Raw genomic sequence first — 22,803 nt, forward strand, 5'->3', positions numbered from 1 at the left:
ATCCACTCGTGCCAGCGCTTCAGCAAGCGCAAGATTTCCGTCGGAGAACCTCGGGCTGGGGATGGCAAGGGAATCCCCCATTTCCTGGCCATCGAGAATTTCCTAGACCTGGGGAGTCCGAGCCCTTTCCTCTCTACAAGCAAACTCGGGGTGCGGGAGCGGCAGGAGATGAGACTTACCCTACCCTTGTGTCCAGCGCTCACCACAAGTCTTTTGGTTAGTTTGAGGGTTGGGTCCCCCAACCCCGGGGGGGTCACGTTCCTAACCTGTGAGCTGTGCCCACCCCGGACAAAGGGGGCGCTATAAGCCGGAGTTTGGGGCAGTTGGAGCCCTCTTTCCTGCCAGGCAAGCTGCGCTTCCAGCTACAAAGTTTCACTAGGCTGTGCACCGAGACCTTCGCCCGGGAGCCACTCTGGGCGCCCTCCGGAATGTACCCCCTCTGAGCCACCGGGTGGCCTGGAGCCTTAAAGCCGCCCACCCTCGGGGATACCGCCCGCTGAGTGCCCGGGACCTCCCTCGGTCCGCAGCAGCAGCCGCCTAAGCTGTCTGCCGGAGCGCGCGGCTCCCAGAACTGGCCTTCTTCCCTCTGTGCCCTTTTGTTTGCTTGACCCCTGGCCCCCGAAACTCGCGACTAATAGAAAGGAAGCTCCATTAGCATTTAGAATGAAAAGCGCAGACTTTCTTAATTCCTCCGGGCATTCATGCATTCGTTCCGGACCTTGTGCGTTTCCTACGCGGCGTGTAGGATTTGTGTTTGAGGAGTGGGGTCTGTCGGAGTTGAAAAATGGCTATTTTCTTTTCCTGAATACTCATTGACACCACCACCCCTCCAAATTCGGGCCATATTCGTTCCTCGAGTGTTCTTCCTTCGATCTCCCTGACTTCGCAAGCAGGGAACAGTGAGTGCAGAAAAGATCAATTTCTGGGCGATGACAGGCCGTGGGGGGTTTTAGCATCAGACCGCGTCCTACAAAAGGACTGTGAGCTCACTGGGTGATGGCAACCTTCCCTTAGCTACCCCACGACAATGTGATGCTCCTTGCCCAGGGATTCCGTGAGCCCTAAGCACTTTCACTTACCCTTATGATAATTCTTTGTTATTAACTAGCATTTTCTATAGGTTCCCCCCACCCCCACCCTATTCACCCAACTGCCTGGAACAGACGACCCAGCCTAGTCTTACCACAATCTCTGTCCCCTCTCTCGGTGCCTGCAGAGCCCACTGCGGGAGAGCGCAGACCGACGAGCCCCGGCGCTGAGCCTGGATCCTCAGCAGAGCCGGGCAGCACAGCAGCTGCTTTGCCTAGCCCGACGTCCCCGCCTCCTACCCTCTCAGCCTCCGCTGGAGAGACCCCCAGCCCCACCATTCAGCGCGCAAGATACCCTCCAGGTAGGTCTGAAGCCCTTATTCCTCCCGAGCATGGGAAATGGTGGGGGAAACCAGCACCCAGCAGGCAGTCTGGTCCACTTGCCCAGTACCAACACAAGGCTGCTGGCCCCGGATTTCACAGCACAGGTGGCTTCCTGGCACGAAGCTCCGCTGTATACCACACCCTGTTGCTACCAAGCGGAGCAGTGAGATTACATGAACCATTTGTCAAAATTATGTTTCCTAAGAAGAAAAGCAAATACTCCAAAGAGATTAGGATATTTTGTTTTTTAATGGCTTTATTTTTGTCCTTTTATATCCAACATATTCATTTAAGGAATCACTTGAAGAGATAGGGGACATTTTTACTGGTCTAAAACTCAAATCATTTGTGGTGCAGGAGTTTGGATGACTGAGGCTCAAAGACAAGGAGAAACCCATGTGGACTAAAGGCAGAGATGTAAATGTAAAGGCCTCAGATTTGGTTTGTACAAATTTGTTAAAGGGATGGGAAGAATCAGGCCTGTGTAGGCACCCATGAGACAGGGATACACTCACCCTCCTGCTGGAGACTTCAGAAAGACAAAGAGCAATGGGGGATGGACAAATGTCAGATGACTCTGAGGGACAAGTCCTGGGGATGCAAAGAGAGGGCCAAGATGGAAAGACTAGGCTGTGGTCTTTCTTTTAAATGATCAGTTTTCATTTCAGTCTAAGACCTAGACTCCAAGATAAGTAATCCCTTAGCTTCACGCTAGCTCCTAAGGCCTCACTTGAAAAGAAGGCAGGCTTGAACTGGCTCCTCCTCACCGCTGCTTCTTCCAACAGGCCCTCATCACCCTTTTTCAAGTCAAGATTTCAACCCATACACGCATGACTCAATCAGATTTGGAAATGTGGGTAAGAGAAAGATGTCAAAGGAAATGTGAAGCCCTGACTAGCTTCTCTGTTAGTCACACCTTCACACACTGCACCCTCCAAGAAGTGAAGCACCTGGGTTTCCTTTGCCTCGGAAAAACCAACCACCAGAAACTCCCCATGTTACCACTTTGATTTAGCCATAAAAAAGGAAAATTATTAGAAAAATCATTCACTAGAGCCAGTAACTATCAGGGCCTTCTCAGCCACCTCAAACCTCTGTGACTATAGAGCAAGCGCCTCAAGATACCAGCTGCCCTGAGGGCCCAACCGAGGCAAACTGGCAGAGAAAGTGCACCTGCTTTGAAATTGCTCTTTTCCTTTCCTCCCATCATGAGAAAATACCTAGACTAACTTGCCTGTTAGAAGAGCTGCTAACTGTTGTCATAAAACGGCTCTCATCTTCCTAGATCAGAATATCGTCTTAGTCAGAACTGGGAGGTGTCTACATACATGCATCCGCGCACACAGTATCGTAGCGAGCAAGCAGGTTTGGTGGGTGTGCTGTGTTGCAGCTGATCTTTCTCTTTGCAGATGGCATCAACTCCCCCGAGTCCATTTCCTGGGCCTACATGCCCACCCCACCACTTAAGCTGGCTGAAGTCATCAGTAGGGGTCCAGTTTGTGCAGGCTGCTAATCCTGTTTGGAGGAGTGGGTGGGAAGCAGCGACCACAACTTGTGTGGGCAGCCTTAGTTGGCACTCATAAAATGTTAGCATGTCACTGCCTCCCTTGTCCCACACGGAACATCTTTTTCACCAGCTCATGGGTTTACAAATTAATGTGTGTAAGTCTTGGGGTGGGGGGGAGGCAATGGCCTCCTTCTAACCCAAATGAACTAACAAGGCATTCGCTTCCTTTCCCTTGGCCCTGCCTATGGCTAGGGAGACCACTCCAGTTGGTTTTTAGGACTTCAACTTTTTTTTTTTTTTTTTTAATTCTCTGGGCTTAGGAGAGAAAACATTTGTATCCAGATCTGGTGAAGAGAGCAAGGGAGATCTAAGTCAGCCCCAGGAGGTCAGGTTCTATTGTCTGTGGCCCCTTTGTCAGTCAGGGACTCAGCTGCCTTCCCACTAAGGAAGAAAGTAAGCTTGGGGCACTCAGTCTTTGCCAGCAGGTGGGAGAGGATGCCACTTCCTCTGTTTCCTGATTCAAGAGCAGTGAATCCAGCTGGCAAAGGAGTGTCGCCTGGCTTCTGAGCCCTTTTCTCCGTCCCTGCAGATATGCCCTGCGTGCAAGCCCAATATAGCCCTTCGCCTCCGGGGTCCACTTACGCCACGCAGACGTATGGCTCGGAATACACCACAGAAATCATGAACCCCGACTACGCCAAGCTGACCATGGACCTCGGTAGCACAGGGATCATGGCCACCGCCACGACGTCCCTGCCCAGCTTCAGTACCTTCATGGAGGGCTACCCCAGCAGCTGCGAACTCAAGCCCTCCTGCCTGTACCAAATGCCGCCTTCCGGGCCGCGGCCTTTGATCAAGATGGAAGAAGGCCGTGAGCACGGCTACCACCACCACCACCACCACCATCACCATCACCACCACCACCACCAACAGCAGCAGCAGCAGCAGCCGTCCATTCCTCCTTCCTCTGGCCCCGAGGACGACGTAGTGCCCAGCACTTCCATGTACTTCAAACAGTCTCCGCCGTCCACGCCGACCACGCCAGGCTTCCCCCCGCAGGCGGGGGCGCTGTGGGACGACGAGCTGCCCTCGGCGCCTGGCTGCATCGCACCCGGCCAGCTGCTCGACCCGCAGATGAAGGCGGTGCCCCCAATGGCTGCAGCGCGCTTCCCGCTCTTCCACTTCAAGCCCTCGCCGCCGCACCCTCCGGCGCCCAGCCCAGCGGGCGGCCACCACCTCGGCTACGACCCCACAGCCGCCGCTGCGCTCAGCCTGCCCCTGGGAGCCGCGGCTGCCGCGAGCAGCCAAGCTGCTGCGCTCGAGGGCCACCCGTACGGGCTCCCGCTGGCCAAGAGGACGGCCGCGCTGACCTTCCCACCGCTGGGCCTCACAGCCTCCCCTACTGCGTCCAGCCTGCTGGGAGAGAGTCCCAGCCTGCCATCGCCACCCAACAGGAGCTCATCCTCCGGCGAGGGCACGTGTGCGGTGTGCGGGGACAATGCCGCCTGCCAGCACTACGGGGTCCGCACCTGCGAGGGCTGCAAGGGCTTCTTCAAGGTGAGAGCATGCCTCCTCCAGGCGCTTCCTCTGCTCTGCAGTCAGGCCTCTTGCTGGGGCATCTAAGTAGGGGTAGCAAGCCTCTTGCCCCTGGCCAGTATGAAAGCTCACTCACTGCGCATTCCTATTCCTAAGCTAGAACTTCAGACCTTTCTTTCTCGGGGCTTTTAAACTCAAAGTCTCGAACAAGCAGCTGTCCGTGCACTTGATGGGTCGACCCCAACCTCTTGACCTGACATTGCCTTCTGAGTGCTTTTTTTTTTCTGAACAGGGGCTTCTGCAAATTCTCTAAAGGATCCAAACTTCAACAATGCCCAAACATCATCATCCCTTCCCTGTACACCCAGAGTGCCTGAGAAAATAGTACCTGTATGTCAGGCCAGGGCATTTGTGTCTCAATCTTCACAGGAAGAACTGCTAGTCTAGAATTAGTCAGACTTAAGATTGAATTTTGGCCCCGCGGTGGTGGCCGACGCCTTTAATCCCAGTACTGGGGAGGCAGAGGCAGGCGGATCTCTGTGAGTTCAAGGCCAGCCTGGGCTACAGAGTGAGTTCCAGGAAAGGAGCAAAGCTACACAGAAAAACTTTGTCTCAAAATAAACCAAAAAAAAAAAAAAAAGATTGAATTTTGGTCGCTCGCTAGCTGTTTTTATTCAGTGTGCTTTGAAGATAGAGGATAATTATGCTTGTTCCTTGAAGAAGAAAATGGAGGTTCAGAGAGGTCATTCAACTGCTATAGAACTTATAATCAGAGAGTGAGGTGGATACGGGAGGTCAACTCATATCTGTGTGCTCCCAACATGCCTCCTTTTCCTAGCTCTGCAGTGGCAGAATTGGGGTGGGAGCAAACTGGCTAGGGGCATTTTGGGACAGCTTCCTTCATAGAAGGGTAGAAGGCAGAACTCAGGCCTTGCCAATCTACCCGGTCCTCTAGGAACACTTGCCTCCCTGCATCTGTGCGCGCACACAGTACCCACGTTGATCATTCTCTCATAGACACAGTGGAGGATTTTACAGTGGGAGTGTCACCAGCCTTCCCATATTTATCAGCAAAAAAAAACTGAACCCTAGAGAAGCATCCCTTGGGCGGGCGGGCTTGTGCAGTGAGTGACGTGGCATAGGGACAGCTGGCTTCTCTTGACCCTGGAGTTCAGTAGTCTTTCCATCCCTGGTGTATGTGGGTGTGAGTGTGTGTGTGTGTGTGTGTGTGTGTGTGTGTGTGTGTGCAAGTGCGCAGGGGAGTGGGCCACCTTACTTATTCTCTTGTCTTCCTTTTGTCATTGAGTCTCAGACAGTTCTAGAAACTTCTGTCTTAGTCTCCTCACATCCTGACCTACTGATACTTCAGGCATGCGCAGACCCACACAAATTTCATAGGCGAAGTGGAATGCTGATTGGGTGACTAGGATTTGGGAGGCAAATAGAGTATATTTAGGAGCATGCTGGAACTGGGGCTGGAAGATTCAAATAGGAGCCCTAACTTGTCACCACCTACCAGTTTATAACATTGGACATAAGTCTTCTTCCTAGATCTTAATTTCCCAACCAGTGGATCAAACTCAGAGAAAGGCGATATTAAATAAGATATCAACATATAAAAGCACCCACTTCCTAGTCTTTAAAGAGCCATAAAACAATAGTTATTAATGAATGAAAACTCGGAAGTATTTATGACAATGCACATGTTTGTAGTTGGACATATAAACCAACAGGGGGTTATTTCTGGTGTGACAATGAGTATCATGCCACTCATTGAATTCTCTAGGTAAATGAAAGGATGCTTGGATAAAGATGCTGCCATGTCCAATGCCCCACAGACACACAAGCTGATGGCCATTTAAGGGCAGAACTTCCTTTTAATAAGACATTCAGGTTAGCCTCTGTTTTTTTCCCTCAGTATTAGGGACTGAACGGGGGCTGCTTTGTGCTTGCTAGGCAGGTCCTCTATCACTGAGCTAGAACCCAAACCCAGGTTAGCCTCCTCCCTTTTTCTCTTTCTCCCCCACCCCCAGTTACCTACTCAAGATGTCCCAAAGCTACTTCCACATAACTACATTCCTTTAGTGGGTTTGATTTCTTTTATAGCATTTCAGTGGAAATGCTGAAGGGTCAGCAGGAAGGGAGAAAAGAAAGACGCTCCAGTAAGCATTGAGTGAAGACTCTACCGTAGAGCCATCCCTAAATCAATGAGAATTCATCACAGCATAGGAGTGTCACATCCCGAGCCTAAAATCGTGCCCTAACCCTTCCCCAACAGCTTCCCTCTTCTTCAGCATTCCCTTGAAAACAGATCTATAATTGAAAGGGTGGGGGCAGGCTGGGGTAGGACCACCACACGGATCTGTTAATTAAGGGAACTGGAACCGGATTTACCCAGTGGCTTTCTACCATTAAATTGAATTCTTTAAAAATGTGACATGAAGTGCAGTTAATGATGGGAATTCGGTGATTGAACTGTAACGATCTCTCTGTCCTTACACGGTGCACACACACACACACACAAATGTGCAGAAGGCTTCGGGTTATTGGGAAAATGTATACCTGAAGCAAAATGCCACAAGTGCTTAAATCAGCACGCTGCCTTGAGGACAGTGAGGAGAAAGAGTGCTAGGAAGAATGGGCATCTGTGAAAGAGTGCGTCATTCAAAGGCTCCTATCAATACAGACAGCTATCAATACAGAGAGGGAGATGCTGAAAACCCAGAAGTCTTTCAGAGTTTTGCATTTAAACCCAGCAGCCATGTCTTAGACTTGGCATAGGTTGGGGATTGCATATATATAATCATTCCCTTACATGAAATGAAAAGGTGACAGGGTAAAACTGAAACTTGGGAAATAAGAAGAGTGGAAAAGAAAGGATAAAAGTAAAACTAGAATTCTGAACCCAAAACACATCACTAAGCACAGCTTACCTAAACTTCTTTTAAAACATAGCCCAGATTTCCCAAATAAATTCAGTGTTCTGCTCTGGGCAGAGTTGTGTAGGTCTGTGTCCTTTCAGAACAATCCATCCTCAGTGGTGAACATGCAACCATTTGCACAAAGATTTTCATGGGTTTTTGTTTTTGTTTGTTTTCTTAAAGCATCATTTTACATTTGGAGCATAAGATTACGTTTAATTATTGCTCTGTGTGTTATTTCAAAAGTCTATGTGATTCAGAAAACTGTGATGTTATTTTTTATCTCCAATATCAAGTTTTATGATGTGTCTTTGACAATGTGGTCTTTTTGGTGTCTGTAATAATAGTCATTTATGAAATACTGGGATGTATATGACTTTCATATTTCTTTTTCTTGTTCTTACCCGGCTTTGGGTTTTCTTTCTTGGAGATGATAGTAATTTTTCTACCCAACTTTAAGAATTGGAAGTCAGAAACAACCAGCTTATTATGTGTATCCTTTAAAAGATAAAGTGAGCTAAGTAGTGCAATCATGTGGATTTCTTTTTTAATTAAAACATGATTTCCTATTTGTTTTAGAATGAAAACATTATTTCCTATATGTTTTAGCGAGACAGACCCTGATTTTGTTCTGTACGATTTCATCTCTATTGAGTAACAAAATCAGTTATTGTGATAGCTGGCGTACAATAGTGATTCCATCCATAGGACAGCCCAGATAATTCTGATTTTATTTTAATAAGGTCAGCGATAATCAGGGGAGTAGAACAAGTAGAAAATTGTTCCCAAGGGGATATTAAAAGTGGAGATAATCTAATCCTCTGAGGTACGATATGTTGACCTGGTAATTTCAGATATGATTTTATCATTCAGAGTTGGGTGCCTCCTGAGACTCGCTTCAGAACAACCCAAGATGATTTTCACTGTCAGCCAGGAACACTAATAAAATTGTTTTTCCTGCAGGCTAGCGTGTTAGGAAATTAAATTTATCTAATTATACAAATTGCACTGTCGCTTTTCACATTGTAATTAAAATACATCTTGTCAGGTCTTACCTCTTTCCAGAAACTATTAGTTGACTATCTCTGTGTTATATTTTCTCAGAGAACGGTGCAGAAAAATGCAAAATATGTTTGCCTGGCAAATAAAAACTGCCCAGTAGACAAGAGACGTCGAAATCGATGTCAGTACTGCCGATTTCAAAAGTGTCTCAGTGTCGGGATGGTGAAAGAAGGTAAGGACATATGCTTTTCATCCAGTTTGCTTATGCATATCCTCAAACAGCCAAATCTGCTAATATTTACACTGAGGCAGCACGTTTTCCTAGTGTCTCTTTCTTTCAAACATTTTCTTTTTAATGGTATTTATATTTACACTAAAGTAACATTGAGGACTGCTTATTCTAATTTCTCAAAAATCAATTTTTTAAAAAGCCATTGTTCTATTGAGAAGGAGATTTTCAGAGCTAGCATGTAAGTATGGGATATCTTTTCCCCCCCTCATTATTTCAACTCTCACTCAATCACTGTTGAGCATTATTCCAAACTTAACACTGCTTTGAAATGGTGGATCTCATTCATCATTGCCAAACTCTAATGTGTTTGGATTCCTTTTCGTGATTTATGCCTATTCTGAATGTGATCTTTAAACACTGGTTTCTTCTCTCTCTGTGTCTCATCAGTGGTGCGTACAGATAGTCTGAAAGGAAGGAGAGGCCGGCTGCCTTCCAAACCAAAGAGCCCCCTACAGCAGGAGCCCTCGCAGCCTTCCCCGCCATCCCCTCCGATCTGCATGATGAATGCCCTTGTCCGAGCTTTAACAGATGCGACACCCAGAGATCTTGATTATTCCAGAGTAAGTTCACTAAATGCTCTTGAATGATTATGCTACTCCATTCATGACAATAGTAACCAGAGTTGATTGAAGGACTGTGCCTGGTACTGTGCTAGTCGGTAGCCTACCTTTTCTATAGTTTTCATTTCACTTAGCAACTAGTGCATTCACTGTACCAAATAATCTTGGCCTGATTGACTCTCTAAATGCCGTAACAATGACCCTGACAGGGCTACACCTGCCACACGGTGTGGTTGCAGGATCCCTGGTGGTGCCAATGAAAAGATACACAGGTGAACTACAATTTGTAGTTCTTTGATGCTTTAGAAATTGTGACTATTGTGAACAAACCCTCTGGGTGAATCCCAGGTTATCCTTAAGCAGGCTACCCAATTGCATCCTCATTGATTAACTTACTGCTTATCTGGGGGGATGAGACCCTGGGAGAAGCAAGCCCTGGCCTTGGCATCAGGGGCATCAGGAGGTCTGGGATGGAATGCTGCCTTTTCTGTTTCCTGCCTGTATCGCCTGGCTCCTGTTCTTGACTTTCTCCTCCCCACAGTGGGAATGATTACCATATTTAACACCAGAGGAGGGTTCTGAGCATCAGTCACACAAGGATGAAAAAACATTTTGAAAAACATAAATGATTACCAGTGTTGTTATTTCAGTCAACCAAAACATATCAACATATTAATTTAACATAGGACATCATAAAAAAAAATCTCACCAGTATGAAGCCTGCAAATTTCTCTAAGAAGACTTTTGAGAAAAATTACAGCATGATAAGGCCATTTTTATAGGACATTGAAAAGCAGAATTCTAGTAAAATACAGTCAGTACAGATGGAAGAGGAGGAAAAAAATAGTCCTAGTTACTGAATAAGTCTTCATGTTAGACACTGAATCACACTGTCTCATGCACCCTTGAAAGAGCTATGAGCTGTCAGGGGTATTACCTCCACTTGAAGACAAGCTTAGAAACACAAATGAAGAAAGGCCAGTGTGGGGATCTCCCATTGGTTGATCTGATTGCCTTCCCCATGGCTAATTCAGCATTTCCAGCATCTGGGTGAATGCTTGGCAAGGAACAGGAGTATGCCTTTGCTATGTGACCTCCTTTTAGGTTGCAGTGTTGACAGAGATGATGGCATACCTGCTGAGAGCCTCTTGCCTCCCTCCCTACCCTCATCCTAGGCAGCAAAGCCTTCTCTACACCTGATCACAAGCCTCCCTATAAGTAGCATGGTAGATCCTTAGCACCAAAGGTTGAGGACTCTTATTCTGATTGTAAGTAGCATCTCTTGATGAAAGTCAAGTCTCAAATAGTATAATGGTATAACAGAATAATGCATTGACTAAGGGCTGAGACTTTGAAAGCAGGCAAGTCTAGATGAAAATCCCATTGCCCACATTTACTAGCTGGGTGACCTTGAGAAACTGATCTTTGAATGCCTCAGTTTCCTCATCTTTCTTATTTGGTAATATTATCTGCTTCCCAAGATTGTTTGTGAAGATTAAATGACATTTGTGATGACATTTGTCAAAACTTCAGCATGTTACCTTGTATGTCATTACTTTCATCAAACTTTTTACTCTGGCCATTTATCAAATGTACTAATAAGTATAGACACGACACAGTCCAGTGTCATGTGGCAACACCGTTAAGATAAGGAGTATTATCCCCATGGTCCAATAAGGGAATCAAAACAAAGAGAAGTGAAAGAGTTGACTGGCCCAAGCAAAACACATCTATTAGAGGTCAAATTAGGAGTCATACTTCACAGCCTCTGGTTGCAATGAGGGTGGGAACTGCTATTTGGACATGAAGACTCTCCTTCCCCAAAGCACCTCTGCCTCTCCCTCTGCAATTCATCTTTATCAATGAAGCTTATAGGTGCTGCTTTAGCTAAAACTGTGGCATGCAATCTGGCATCGTCCCAGGGCATTTGCCATTGCTACTGATGGTCAGTCCAGAAAAGTTGCCTCCCCCAGAATGATGTTGTCTCCCCCAAACTATCTAATTATCAGTCTCCATGGCCTAATTTCTCATGCAGTGGCAACATCTCCCCAGTACGTTGAGTTGTCCCAGCTGGGAGCTGTCTCTACACTGAAAAAAATCAATCCAGTGTGTTTGCTTGTCTCTGCACTGTTCAGTCTGTTAGTCTGGAGTCATCATCTTCATCAACAAACATTTATCCAATTTAATTGTTAGCTTTGCCCCAAATACAGATTGCCAATGCCAAAGTCTGGGTCATGCTGATGCTACCTACAAGGCCTAGCTCAATTTTATAAAGCATATTTATTTTAATTGCATTGTTTTGGAATCAGGTTGAGCTTCATCGCTTGGGTTCTCCTGCATTTAGCTAGCTCTACAAAATTATCAAAAATTGGACCAAAATCAACTAAATTAAAAGACTTTTTAAAAAATACAGTGAGCTTTCATCAAAAACTTGGAAGAAGACACAGGAGCATGCTGATCACATTTGCAGATGACAGAAAGCTGGGAGGAATCTGCTAATATGATGGATGTCAGTATCAACATTCAGAACGATCTCGACAGGTTGGAACAGGAAGGGCTGAAACCATCACGAAGAAAGTTAACAAAAATAAATGTGAAGCTCAACATTTAGATTTTGTTAAAGGGGAGAGCCTTGGCTTGTCAGTGGTTCATTCAGGAGTTTATTCCACAGATACTCAGTATGATCCAACCGTGTGTGAGTATGTGGAAGCAGGGAGGGGTGATACATTACCTGCTGTGGTAGTAGAAGTATGGGACCAGAATTCAATTCCGTGTGGTCCCATGGACTCTGTCCTTTCAGATCACACGTCAAGGATTGAGTCAGATCCAAGACCAGATTTAAGGGGGAATGTAGCTACACTGTTTCTGGAGACTTGTAAGAGATGGTTGGAGAAAGAGGAAGATATATAGACAGGAAGGGAGGCTTGTAGGAATTAGGTCACTCTCACTCTCTTTTCCCTGTATCAAAAAGAAAAAGAATACTTCTGTTCCCTCAGGCAAATCTAGAGGAAGAAGGTAGGGGTGGGGGTGGAAGGACCTGCCTTCAAAGCTGCTCTGAGGGCAAGTTCTCTGATCCAGACCAACGACTGTCAGAGTGAGGTCAGCAAACCAAGAAGTAATCAAGGACAGCATATGACAGGATTCTCCACAAAGGGAAAGGTTGTCTGCATGACATTAAGTCCTTTCCAACTCTTAAGACTTGATGATCCTGAGGTTTACTTTTTGGTTCCTTAATATAAGCACTTACTTGCAGAAATATACAAGAATGTGTATTTGTGTGTGTATGTATATATATATATATATAAAACTTACATGATTATGTAACATGACTTTATTATCTATCAAAATACTAGAATTGGGCCTAAGGAGATATCTAAGTTGGTAAAGTGCATACCACCCCAGTGTGAATACCTGAGTTCAAATCCCCAGTAGCATACATTTGAAATTCTAGAGCTGGTGAGGTGGTAGTGTCCCAGGATTGCTGGGATTTGCTGGCCATCCAATCTAGCCAATGGTGAGCTCCAGGTTATATGTGAGATTCTTTCCCAAACATAAAATGGATTAGGGAGAGGAATTGGGGGTGAATATAATGAAAGTATATTGTATGCGTGTGGTGGTTTGAATAAGAATGTCCCCCATAGAATCATATTATTTGAATGCTTAGTTACCAAGGAGTGACACTGTTTGAGAAGGATTAGGAGGTATGGACTTGTTGGAGTAGGCGTGGCCTTGTTGGAGGAAGCATATCACTGGGGATGGGCTTTGAGGCTTTAAAGAACCAGGCCCGGGTTCTTTCTCTCGGCCTGCAGATCAGGATATAGCTCAGAACTAGTGCTCCAGTACCGTGTGTGCCACAGTGCTCCCTGCCATGTGTAAACCCCCAATTAAATGCTTTCTTTTATGAGTTGCCTTGGTTATGGGGTCTCCAAAATAATAGAAAGTGGCTAAGACAATGCATCTATGACATTTTCAAAGAATTAATATTTTTCAAATGATTAGAAAATCTTAAAGGTGGAGAATTGTCAAGGAACTCACAGGACATTGGCCTCTGGTCTCCACACACACAGGCATACACACATATGTTTATACCTTTACATACAGATACACAGACACACACTTAGAACAAAAAGTTGATAAAATAGGCAAGATGGCTCAATGTACAGGCTTTTGCTGCCGACCCTGATGACCTGAGTTCAATTCCCAGAACCTGCATGATAAATGGAGACAAACAAACCCCACACCATGGCACTGGAGCGCCCACACACATACACACACACACACACACACACACACACACACACACACACACACACAGAGAGAGAGAGAGAGAGAGAGAGAGAGAGAGAGAGAGAGAGAGAGAGAGAGAGAAATAAGAAAAAGAAAAGAACTTCTCTAAATGTGACTTTGAGTCAGACACCATCGTAAATATTTTCACATAAGCCCTCAATTCTGCCACCAAAACTATAATGTCAGTACTTTATTTAAAGATTGTCGTTGCCTGAAATTAAGCTTGTATAATACCATTCCCTTAAAGATTTATAATTATGAAATCACAGCACTGAATGACCTTGAGATCATCTAAGACAACCCCCCTCTTCTTGCTGTGTTTTCAGAGAAATAAATGAAGGCTCAGCAGGGGTAATTCTGTGGCCTGAGACTGGTGTCAGGGCTGAGATGAGATACAGTCACTCAAGGGGATGCCTCTGTGTCATCATACTATCCCTGCTAGTTAATGACAATTTACTAGGTTTTTTTTAAAGTAGAAATTTCATTTGATTTTTTAAAAAACTACAATAATAGTAATATGCATTTATATTATACCATCATGTTTATGGTATATTAAATGGTAGTATTACATCATTTTTATTAGATTTATTTTTTATGTATTTGAGTGTTTTCCTTGTGTGTATGTCTGTATACCGCATGGGTACCTGGTGCCCGCAGAGGTCAGAAGAGGGCATCTGATCCCTTGGAACTGGAGTTAGATGGTTGTGAGCCCTCATGTGGGTGCTGGGAGTTGAACTTAGGTCCTCCGAAAAAGCAGCAAGTGCTCTAAACCTCTGAGCTATTTCTCCAGCCCTTTATCCTTTTTAAAAAAATCAATTCATTCAGAAGTAAACACAAAGAAACACGTTGTTTTCTGTACATTGGCAGTCACCCCATCCCTCTCTCCGCTACTGATATTAACATCTCAGTATGTATTCATAGCTTATTGTATGTTAGACAAGAAGTTGTCCTGTCAAGTTGAGCCTGACAGTTGATGTGGCCAATACAATCTACTAACAGTACTAGCTGCCCCCCCCCCCCCAGTGATTAGGTCAATAGAGAAAGAAGAAAGCATCTGCCAGCCAGTGCCTTTGAATCTCCATGTAGCAGGATATGTGCCTTAAAGGTAGAAAATGAGTGAACCCTCTTCTCCCTGAATGTGGAAAAAGGGAGGATTGTGTTCCAAGTCACAGAGGGAGTGAATGTTTTAAGAGGCCAGGATGAGCACTCCTGAGCTCTGTGACGCATTCCTGGCTCTGGAGCCTTCACTTCTCCTGTGGGCCAAACTTCTCTCCCTCAAAAATGAGCTCAGATCATTGTACATCAGCGCAGTCAAAACATGTCACATTTGATTTGTTTCTACCCGCGATGCTGCTATTCCCTGCCCCACAGTTGCTTTTAATTTAGCAATACGAGTATATATAGATACCGGGCTTGGCTTCAGCGCCTGCATAATTACTAATGAGGAAATATACTTAATGTCCTCATTAGCTGGTCATTCCAAGTATTTTTTCAGCACACTAGGATGTTTTCTGGTAATCCGTGCCACTTAGTGCAGTAACAGACTGCAGCTACGAGAACCATTGCTCACATCAAACCAGACACCAGCAAATGTCACTTAAATGCTAATGAGATAGCCTTAAGACCCAACATGGCTACCACATGTTAGACTTACAGAGACCACAGCATGAAGGCTGCAAAATACTGGTTTCAAGACGCTTTGGGGAAGATGTTTCCCAGGCAATTCACTGAGTGGCATCAGCCAGCTCCCACCACGAAGGCCTTCAGTTTGAATGGTGAAGAGGTTAGACCAAGTGCACTGCTGTGATCCCTCCTAGTGCTCTTATTCCCTAACCCTCCCATCACTGCAGCTGAGCTGCTACCTAGAGTTACACTATGAGTATGGACCAGAATCTCCCTGGTTGTGGTACCCAGACTACCTCCAGGCCAGCATCTCCTTGGGTGTGGTACCCAGAATGCCTCAACCCCAAAGAACGGCAGTGTTTGCTTTAACATGCAGGTCCCTCCTGCCCCCCACTCCCGCCCCCGGGTCACACCCAGACCTACTGATTTAAGACTTGAAAGCAGGAGGCCAGAAATAATCTTTATCTTAAGAGGAGCCTCAGATGATTCTTTGGCTTTGTGAGGTTTGGGAGCCACCAATGTAGCTTAATAATGACAATTCAACTGTACTTTGAATGCCCCAGTTTTTCTTAGGGACGAGAAAGAATGAGCTATAACATTTCCAGGAAGCACTAAATTCACTTAACAAATATATAGGGCAGGGGGCCCATGGATGGTGGATCTGACAAGGCTCTGCCCTCTTGGAGCTTACCTGCCATTGAAAGAGAAAACAGGTACTGAGAACATGACCTGCAGTCATACCATTAGTGGCAAGAGGGACACTTTGGGTTTTGGTTTTTGATTTTTGTTTTGCTTTTAGTTTTTTTAATAGAGGGACACAGACAGATCAAAAAAAAAAAAGAAGAAAGTTGGGAAAAATATATTTATCACCAATCTTTTTCACTACCAATTTTTAAAATGTCACTTTAAATTTATTTTATTTATCAGCATATGTGTATGTGTAGTATATGCATGTGTGGGGTGAACATGCACATGGCTTGTGGAGTCCAAAGGCTGATATCTGGTGTCTTCCTCCATCACTCTCCACCATAGGTTTTGAGGCAGGGTCTCCCATGAACCTGGAGCTAGCTAATCCTGCTAGCCAGCTTGCTTCAGTGATCCCTTGTCTCCTACACCTTTAGCAGGTTAGGATTATGGGTGGACCATCGTGTCTACCTGAGTTTTATAGACATTCTTCATGATTGCATAGCAAGTGTTTTATGCACTCAGCCATTTCTCCAGCCCCAAAATGGCGCTCTTTAAAGTACAAAAACCCAAGACTATGTATACACAGTTCGACTCATATAATGATCACATCTATCATCTATAGAGATATGAAGGCTGAGAGAAGAGTCACATACTGAGGGGGGTGGGGAGGGAATCCATTTCCTTCGTATATTTCACATATTTATCAAGGGCTGAAAGTGCGATACATATTCAGCTCCGTTCTGCTGTTACAGCATCACGTGACTAATTTTTCAGAGTGCTTTTCTCTAGCTGAATAACTTATAGGCCTGGGCCACTGCTGCAACCTGACCCCCACAGTTGCTGCTGAATGCATTGTGCAGGCTGTTTGGGTTAAAACCCGTTTCCATTTGCTGTTGTCTGCAGCAAACAATCCTCCTTCTAGGGCCTTTGTAGAAATCTCCATCTGCCGGGGCTGTCAGTGAAGGTGCTGCTACCTCTCTGACTATAGCTAAAGCCAGACTCTGATGGGTCAAGTGTCCTCATAGGCTGGCATTAAATACTAGCAGAGACAGAGAGAAACGTTTGTTTAAAAACTCTTTCTCTATGATTTGACCTATGTTTCAGTGGAATAATCAATGAACAAATACCTTAGAGTATCTTGCCCAGAGTTGTGGGGACTGTATGCAGGCACAGATGGGGCTCCAGCTCTTCCACTTCCACGGTTAAGTGGCTCGGCCAGGCGGAGGAAGCCTTGGCCTGGAAGCTTTGGCCTGTCTCTTTAAATTCCGTGTTCAGAGGCACATGCGTGATCCTTCTCTCCCACCTGCTACTGGTAGCTCAGGTTGCATGAGATTTTGGTTCCAGAATTCTGGGACTTGGACAAGAATGACTGCAGGTGAATCCCAAAGGGTTTGCAGTTTTGTGTTTTGCTGGGCCTACGGGTTTTTGTTCTGTGTTTTGTTTTTTTATTTTATTTTATTTTTCCTTGCTGAGTTCTGTCAAAGTAAAGTTCATGCCCCAAGCAGGCAGGGACTGCTCTTCCCAGTGCAGGAGGCATGAACTGTAAGGCCAGCAGAGCTTGGGCCTGCAGAGAACCCTGGTGAAAACTGCTTGCTCTGGTGGGTTCTGAGCAAATACTGGAAGCAGAACTGTTGCTGATTCCTGAGCCCTGGTTTTGGGGAAGCCAATGCAGGATGTGGTAAATTGCGGTTCCTATTCCCAGTACGGAGTTTGCAAGTCCTTTAGGTTTTTCTCCCTCCACTCAACCCACTATTGAAAAACAAACTCATGCAGGAGTAGCATCCAAGTCTAGGCCATAACATCATACCTGATGTGACTTAGCAGTATGTACAACCTTTGAATGAATGAGGCAGGGGAATCATAGCAATTAGCTAATCCGCTGGGCACCCAGAGACTACAACGGGCACAGAGCAGTTGCTCTGTGATTTGTCTAGAGATGCACAGCTGATCTCTTTTCTCAACTCTCCTCCAGTTAAGAGAGTACATGTTTAAAAAAAAAAAAGATGGCGCACTCACTCAGGGTCTCATGGTCTTTTCAAATGTCCTCCAGAAGGGAGCTGCCTCCCTTTCCTGGACTTGTTCCCATGCTCCGTGATACCACCCAGTATCTGAGACCTCATAAAATCCCAGGCAAACCGTGGGATTGTTGGGAACAAAGGAAGCAGGGCTCTGAACTAGACCTGATGTTACAAGATCTTAGAAGGTTAAGGTGAAAATGGGAAAGTTTCTGCTTAATACAGTGCAGTCTCCATTCAATAAATGTGGAAGGTGAGGGCTGGTGACCCTGTCGGAACTCTTTATCAGTAACATCACTGTCATCTGCTTTTTAACTCACTCTACATCTCAGGGCCTTCCCAAAGAAACACAAAAGAGCTTCAAAGATGTCATTATCTCTACTCCATAGAGAAGAAAACTGGGCCCCACTACAATATTTTACAAATTAGGAGCCCGAGTAGGGTAAAGGTCCGTGGGCTCAGCATCTGATGTCTATACGTTCCTGACTTACTGCTTCTGGGTAAACAGAAAAAACAGACCCATTTACTTCTAGTGGCTCACATGGGGCAGTTTCTGCAGGAGTGCCTTGCTGTCCTTTGGCTGCTCATCAGCTGTTTCTCCTCCAATCAGGTCTGGGCTTTGTGGCAAAGGAGGCACCCACCCTGGCTATTCTTGCACTAAAAAGAAATAAAGTTGGTGGGGGTGTAGTTCAGTGATAGGGCACCTACCTAACATGTACAGGGTGTGGGGCTGATCCTTTGCATCCAAGCCTTTTCGGAACATGTGAGGGGTGCTGAGGATTAAACATCAGAGCCTTAATCATTCCGTGTAAGTAGTAAGCTGCATCCCCAGCCAGCAAAAGACATATTAACAGTCAGCTTGTCGTCCCAGTACTCAGGAGGCAGAGGCAGGAGGGTTGCTGCAAGTTCGAGGCCAGCCTATGTAGTGGTCTATGTAGTGAGTTTCAGGCCATGGCCTGAAACTGTGGCCCCATGGTAAGACCCTGTCTCAAAATATAAAAACCAAAGTCAAGAGGCATAAAAACCCCAGGCCTTGAGCCCTAGCTTACAGTTGTCACTTAGGTAACCCAGAAAAGTTTCACAGCTCCTCTGAGCCTCGTGTCTCTGGTCTCCTCACTTATAAAATAAGGAGGAAAAGCCCTGCCTGGTGAGGATCAAGGGGTGGGGCTACAGAGCTGCTTTTCCAGGTGAACACCAGGGAAGGCAGTGGTGCACCTGTTCACACTCAGCTCTCACATCTCTGTGCTATCTTCTTCCCTTGGTCTTTATTGTGCCACGTAGATCATCCTGCCTGATGCAGAAACGGTTTTGCCTCCATTGAGTCAGGCAAACTGTACCTTTACCAGAGTAGCCCAAAGCTTGGGAGAGACCTCCTCCCCCTCATCTTTCTCCTCCTCCCCCCTCCTCCTCTGTCTTCCTCTTCTCCCCACCTTCTACCCCCAGGTTCCTAGGTCTGGTCTAGTATGTCTTTCTGTGATGAAGAACATGTACCCCACCCCACGTGACAGTTAAGCACCTGAAATATGGCTAGTGTGATAAGAAACTAAACTTTTGATTTTGTCTGATTTTGATTAATACAAGCAGGCACAATCCCCAAGTCTGGTGGCATACAGCTGTCTGGGCTCTGCAAGAGAGGAACTCCCCACCCAACACATACACTTCCAGATTTATCTCATAGCAATCCATCAGCAGCTAGCAAAAGTTAATCATCTTTTCTCCTCTTGGTTAACTATGTGATTTTCACACTTCCATGTACATTAGAACCCTCAGCTTTGATAAGAAGTGGTCTGTTGGACCCACCTCCAGAGTTTCTGATGAAGCAGGCCTGGGATTGCCATTTCTAGCACAATTCCAATGTTGCTGACACTACTGGTCTAAAAACTATACTTTGAAAATCTCTGGCTCCTTACTGAGGGCGTCTTTTTGGGATGCCACAATGCTACAGCAGAACCCACAGAGCCAGAAGGCCTACTCAGACCCAAGACCCGAGGGCAATGGTTTCCATGTGGGCAGTGGTTTCTCCCATGGGATGCTCTGCAGTATCATCTGTGGCACTTTTAAAGTTCCCAACGGGCAGACCTCACTCCAGACCACTTATGTTGGCCTCTCTCGGGGCAGAACTGAGACACGAGTGCTTTACAAAGGTCCCCAGATGACGTCGACAAACCCCTGCACTGATGGGACTTGAAGGGACTTTTATCTATTGGATAATAACAATAAATTCATTTTATTTTATGGCCCAGGGCCATTGGAGGATCAGATGAGGCTGTGCATGTTAATAGGTTTTATAAAGGGGGCGGTACAGTGTAGGCATTGACATCTGGACAGAGCCAGTCTCAAAAGATGGCGCCGTCCCCATGCAGTCAGGTTAATGCTGTCTGTGCATTTCTTTCCAGTACTGTCCCACCGACCAGGCCACTGCCGGCACAGACGCTGAGCACGTGCAACAGTTCTACAACCTCCTGACGGCCTCCATTGACGTGTCCAGAAGCTGGGCAGAAAAGATCCCAGGATTCACTGATCTCCCCAAAGAAGATCAGACGTTACTTATAGAATCAGCCTTTTTGGAGCTGTTTGTTCTCAGACTTTCCATCAGGTATGTTCTATTATTTTATCTTCCCTCAGCCTTCTCATTTGTAACAGTGGGGGGTTTATTGAAGAAATGGAGATGAAATGTATTCAAACATTAAAACACTGAGAAGTGGGGACTAGAAAGAATGATGGAGTAGCATCCAGGACCCCGGGTTCCAGTCTGAGGTCCACCAGGGGTAGACACAGTGTAAGGCTTGGAGCAGAGTGTTGCCTCACTAGGAATCCAGATCTTTTCTATGCAAAAGGGAGGGTGGATGTGGTGGTCCCTTAAGTCTGTGGCTCTAGGACTGTTCTTGGGGTGCAGATGGTGTTTGTGGAAATGCTGGGTTTGCCTTATGAGTTTTTATTTCACACGTGATTGTTGCAACATTCTTGATGGGCCTCTGAAAGTTCCACAGCTGAGTTCTTGGGTCAAAAGATTTGGTCCACTCTCTAGTGTTCAGTGGCAGCAAACAGGAGGATGATGTGAATTTTGTCTATCATCTAGCTAGCTAGCTTTCATTTCTTTCTTTCTTTCTTTCTTTCTTTCTTTCTTTCTTTCTTTCTTTCTTTCTTTCTTTCTTTCTTTCTTTCTTTCTTTCTTTCTTTCTTCCTTCCTTCCTTCCTTTTTTCTTTCTTCATTCATTCATTCATTCATTCATTCATTCATTCATTCATAGATAAATAGGTCCACTAGGTAGCTTAGCCTGACCTTAGACTCACAGCTGACCTTGAGCTTGGAATCTTCGCTGTTCCAACCTCCAGAGTGCTGGGGACTCAGGTGTGCACTGCCATGCCCAATAGGAAGTGACTTTTCAAATAGCTTCAACTTCAGACCTACGCTCCTCTCCACACATTATATATATATATATGGATTTATTTATATATATATATGGATTTATTTTTATATATGGATTTATTTATATATATGGATTTATTTATATATATGGATTTATTTATATATATATGGATTTTTTTATATATATATGGATTTTTTTATATATATATGGATGTTTTTATTCACCCAGGGCATATTTAATTCCATCTTCCTTGCTTCATTTCAATACATATTTCAGAGATTGTACCTGTATTTCACCAGATATTATAAGAAAAATCATCATTCCCCTCTTTCTCTCCTCTGCCACCTGTTTCCGTTTCACATTGTAGCATCAGGAACTCCTGCGTAAAGTGTAGCTCCTGTGCCTTGAGCGAGTGGGCTACAGAACAATACTGCAATCTGCACTTTAGCTATACTCTCTTGATTCTGAAGCCAATGGCTGAATGTCCACGTTCAAACTCTGAGGCAGAAACATTCTGTCCATCTGCCCCCTGTATGGAGGGATCTGAGGCCGAGATGGGAGAGAGCTGTAGCTAGAGTGCCAAAGTTTAGCTTATTTTGCAGCCAATCCAGTGCATGAGAGCTGGTAGAGATGTGCCTGTCATCTGAGGCACGTAGCAAGGGATTAGGCCGAAGATAAGCTCCATGCAGGTGGACGCCACACTTCACCAAGCTCTCTGTAGTGCCTGTCTCCAGGAACAGCTCATCCTTGGTGCTCAGTAAATACCGGCTGAGTGAAGGAATGAATAAAGCTATTCATCCAGAAGCACGGTTAGAAAGACTGGCTTGTGTGTGTGATCGACCTAGAGAGAGGAATATGGAGCACGATATTTCAAAGTTCAGAAAAAGTCAAGATTAGAGTAAGGATCCCACAGAATTGAGAAGTAGTTACACCTAATACTCTGAATCCTCTTGTGAGCTAGGCACTGTGCGTGGGCTTTCAAAAAAAAAAAAATCTTCATTTTCTTTAATTCCCTCCGCAACCTTAGGAAATTATGATTAAATTCCTGTTCCATAGATAAGAGAAAGGAAGTCCAGAGAGATGAAAGGAGGCCCAAGGTTACCCTGCTGAGCCATCATGGCCAAGTAGAGCTTTCAGGGCCCCTTTTAGGAGGGAGAAAGGGGATGGTTGCAGACACAGTATAAACCACTGGCAAATTTAGAAACAGCCCCCTGTAGCCCCCTTATTTTAGTTACTCAAGGAGGTAGTGTGCTCTGCCACCTCGGACTCTGTGATCAGCACTTGCAGAAACTTGTTGCTTTGAATTTGCATAATGGAATTGTAGTGTCTAGCCTCTGGCCTTATCAGCTTCTGGCATTTAAGAAAATAAGGGAGCAGCCTTGACTCAGGAGCCCCAAAGGGAAGTCTCCTGCTCACTGCAGAGAGAGGCCATTGTATGACTTTTCTTGAGGAAACCTCCTAACAAAGGTCTGTTCACCCCAGAGAGGGGACCAACAATAAGGCAAAGAAAGGTTTTTATCCAAGTTCAGGATGGGGAACCTGTATATTTACTGGATTAATAGGGGCATATGTGAGAGTTTGATTTCAGGA

The 22,803-nt window shown here is 45.5% G+C and overlaps 1 protein-coding gene across 2 annotated transcripts in view; it reads left to right on the plus strand.

Moving 5' to 3' along the window:
- Positions 1 to 22,803, plus strand: part of Nr4a3 (nuclear receptor subfamily 4 group A member 3) — a 38,989-nt gene that overhangs the window by 2,756 nt on the left and 13,430 nt on the right. Inside the window, exons 1-6 of one of the 2 annotated variants that reach the window (XM_015992516.3) lie at positions 1,218 to 1,390; positions 2,198 to 2,269; positions 3,509 to 4,476; positions 8,481 to 8,610; positions 9,058 to 9,230; positions 20,239 to 20,438. In XM_015992516.3, coding sequence (XP_015848002.1) covers positions 3,511 to 4,476; positions 8,481 to 8,610; positions 9,058 to 9,230; positions 20,239 to 20,438 — 1,469 coding nt within the window. In that variant the 5' untranslated portion in view covers positions 1,218 to 1,390; positions 2,198 to 2,269; positions 3,509 to 3,510. Of the gene's footprint in view, positions 1 to 1,216; positions 1,391 to 2,197; positions 2,270 to 3,508; positions 4,477 to 8,480; positions 8,611 to 9,057; positions 9,231 to 20,238; positions 20,439 to 22,803 lie in introns of those variants that run through there. The other variant, XM_006973673.4, reaches the window with a different exon arrangement.

The sequence above is a fragment of the Peromyscus maniculatus genome, chromosome 2 (genome assembly GCF_049852395.1).
Source record: "Peromyscus maniculatus bairdii isolate BWxNUB_F1_BW_parent chromosome 2, HU_Pman_BW_mat_3.1, whole genome shotgun sequence".
Classification (NCBI taxonomy): domain Eukaryota; kingdom Metazoa; phylum Chordata; class Mammalia; order Rodentia; family Cricetidae; genus Peromyscus; species Peromyscus maniculatus.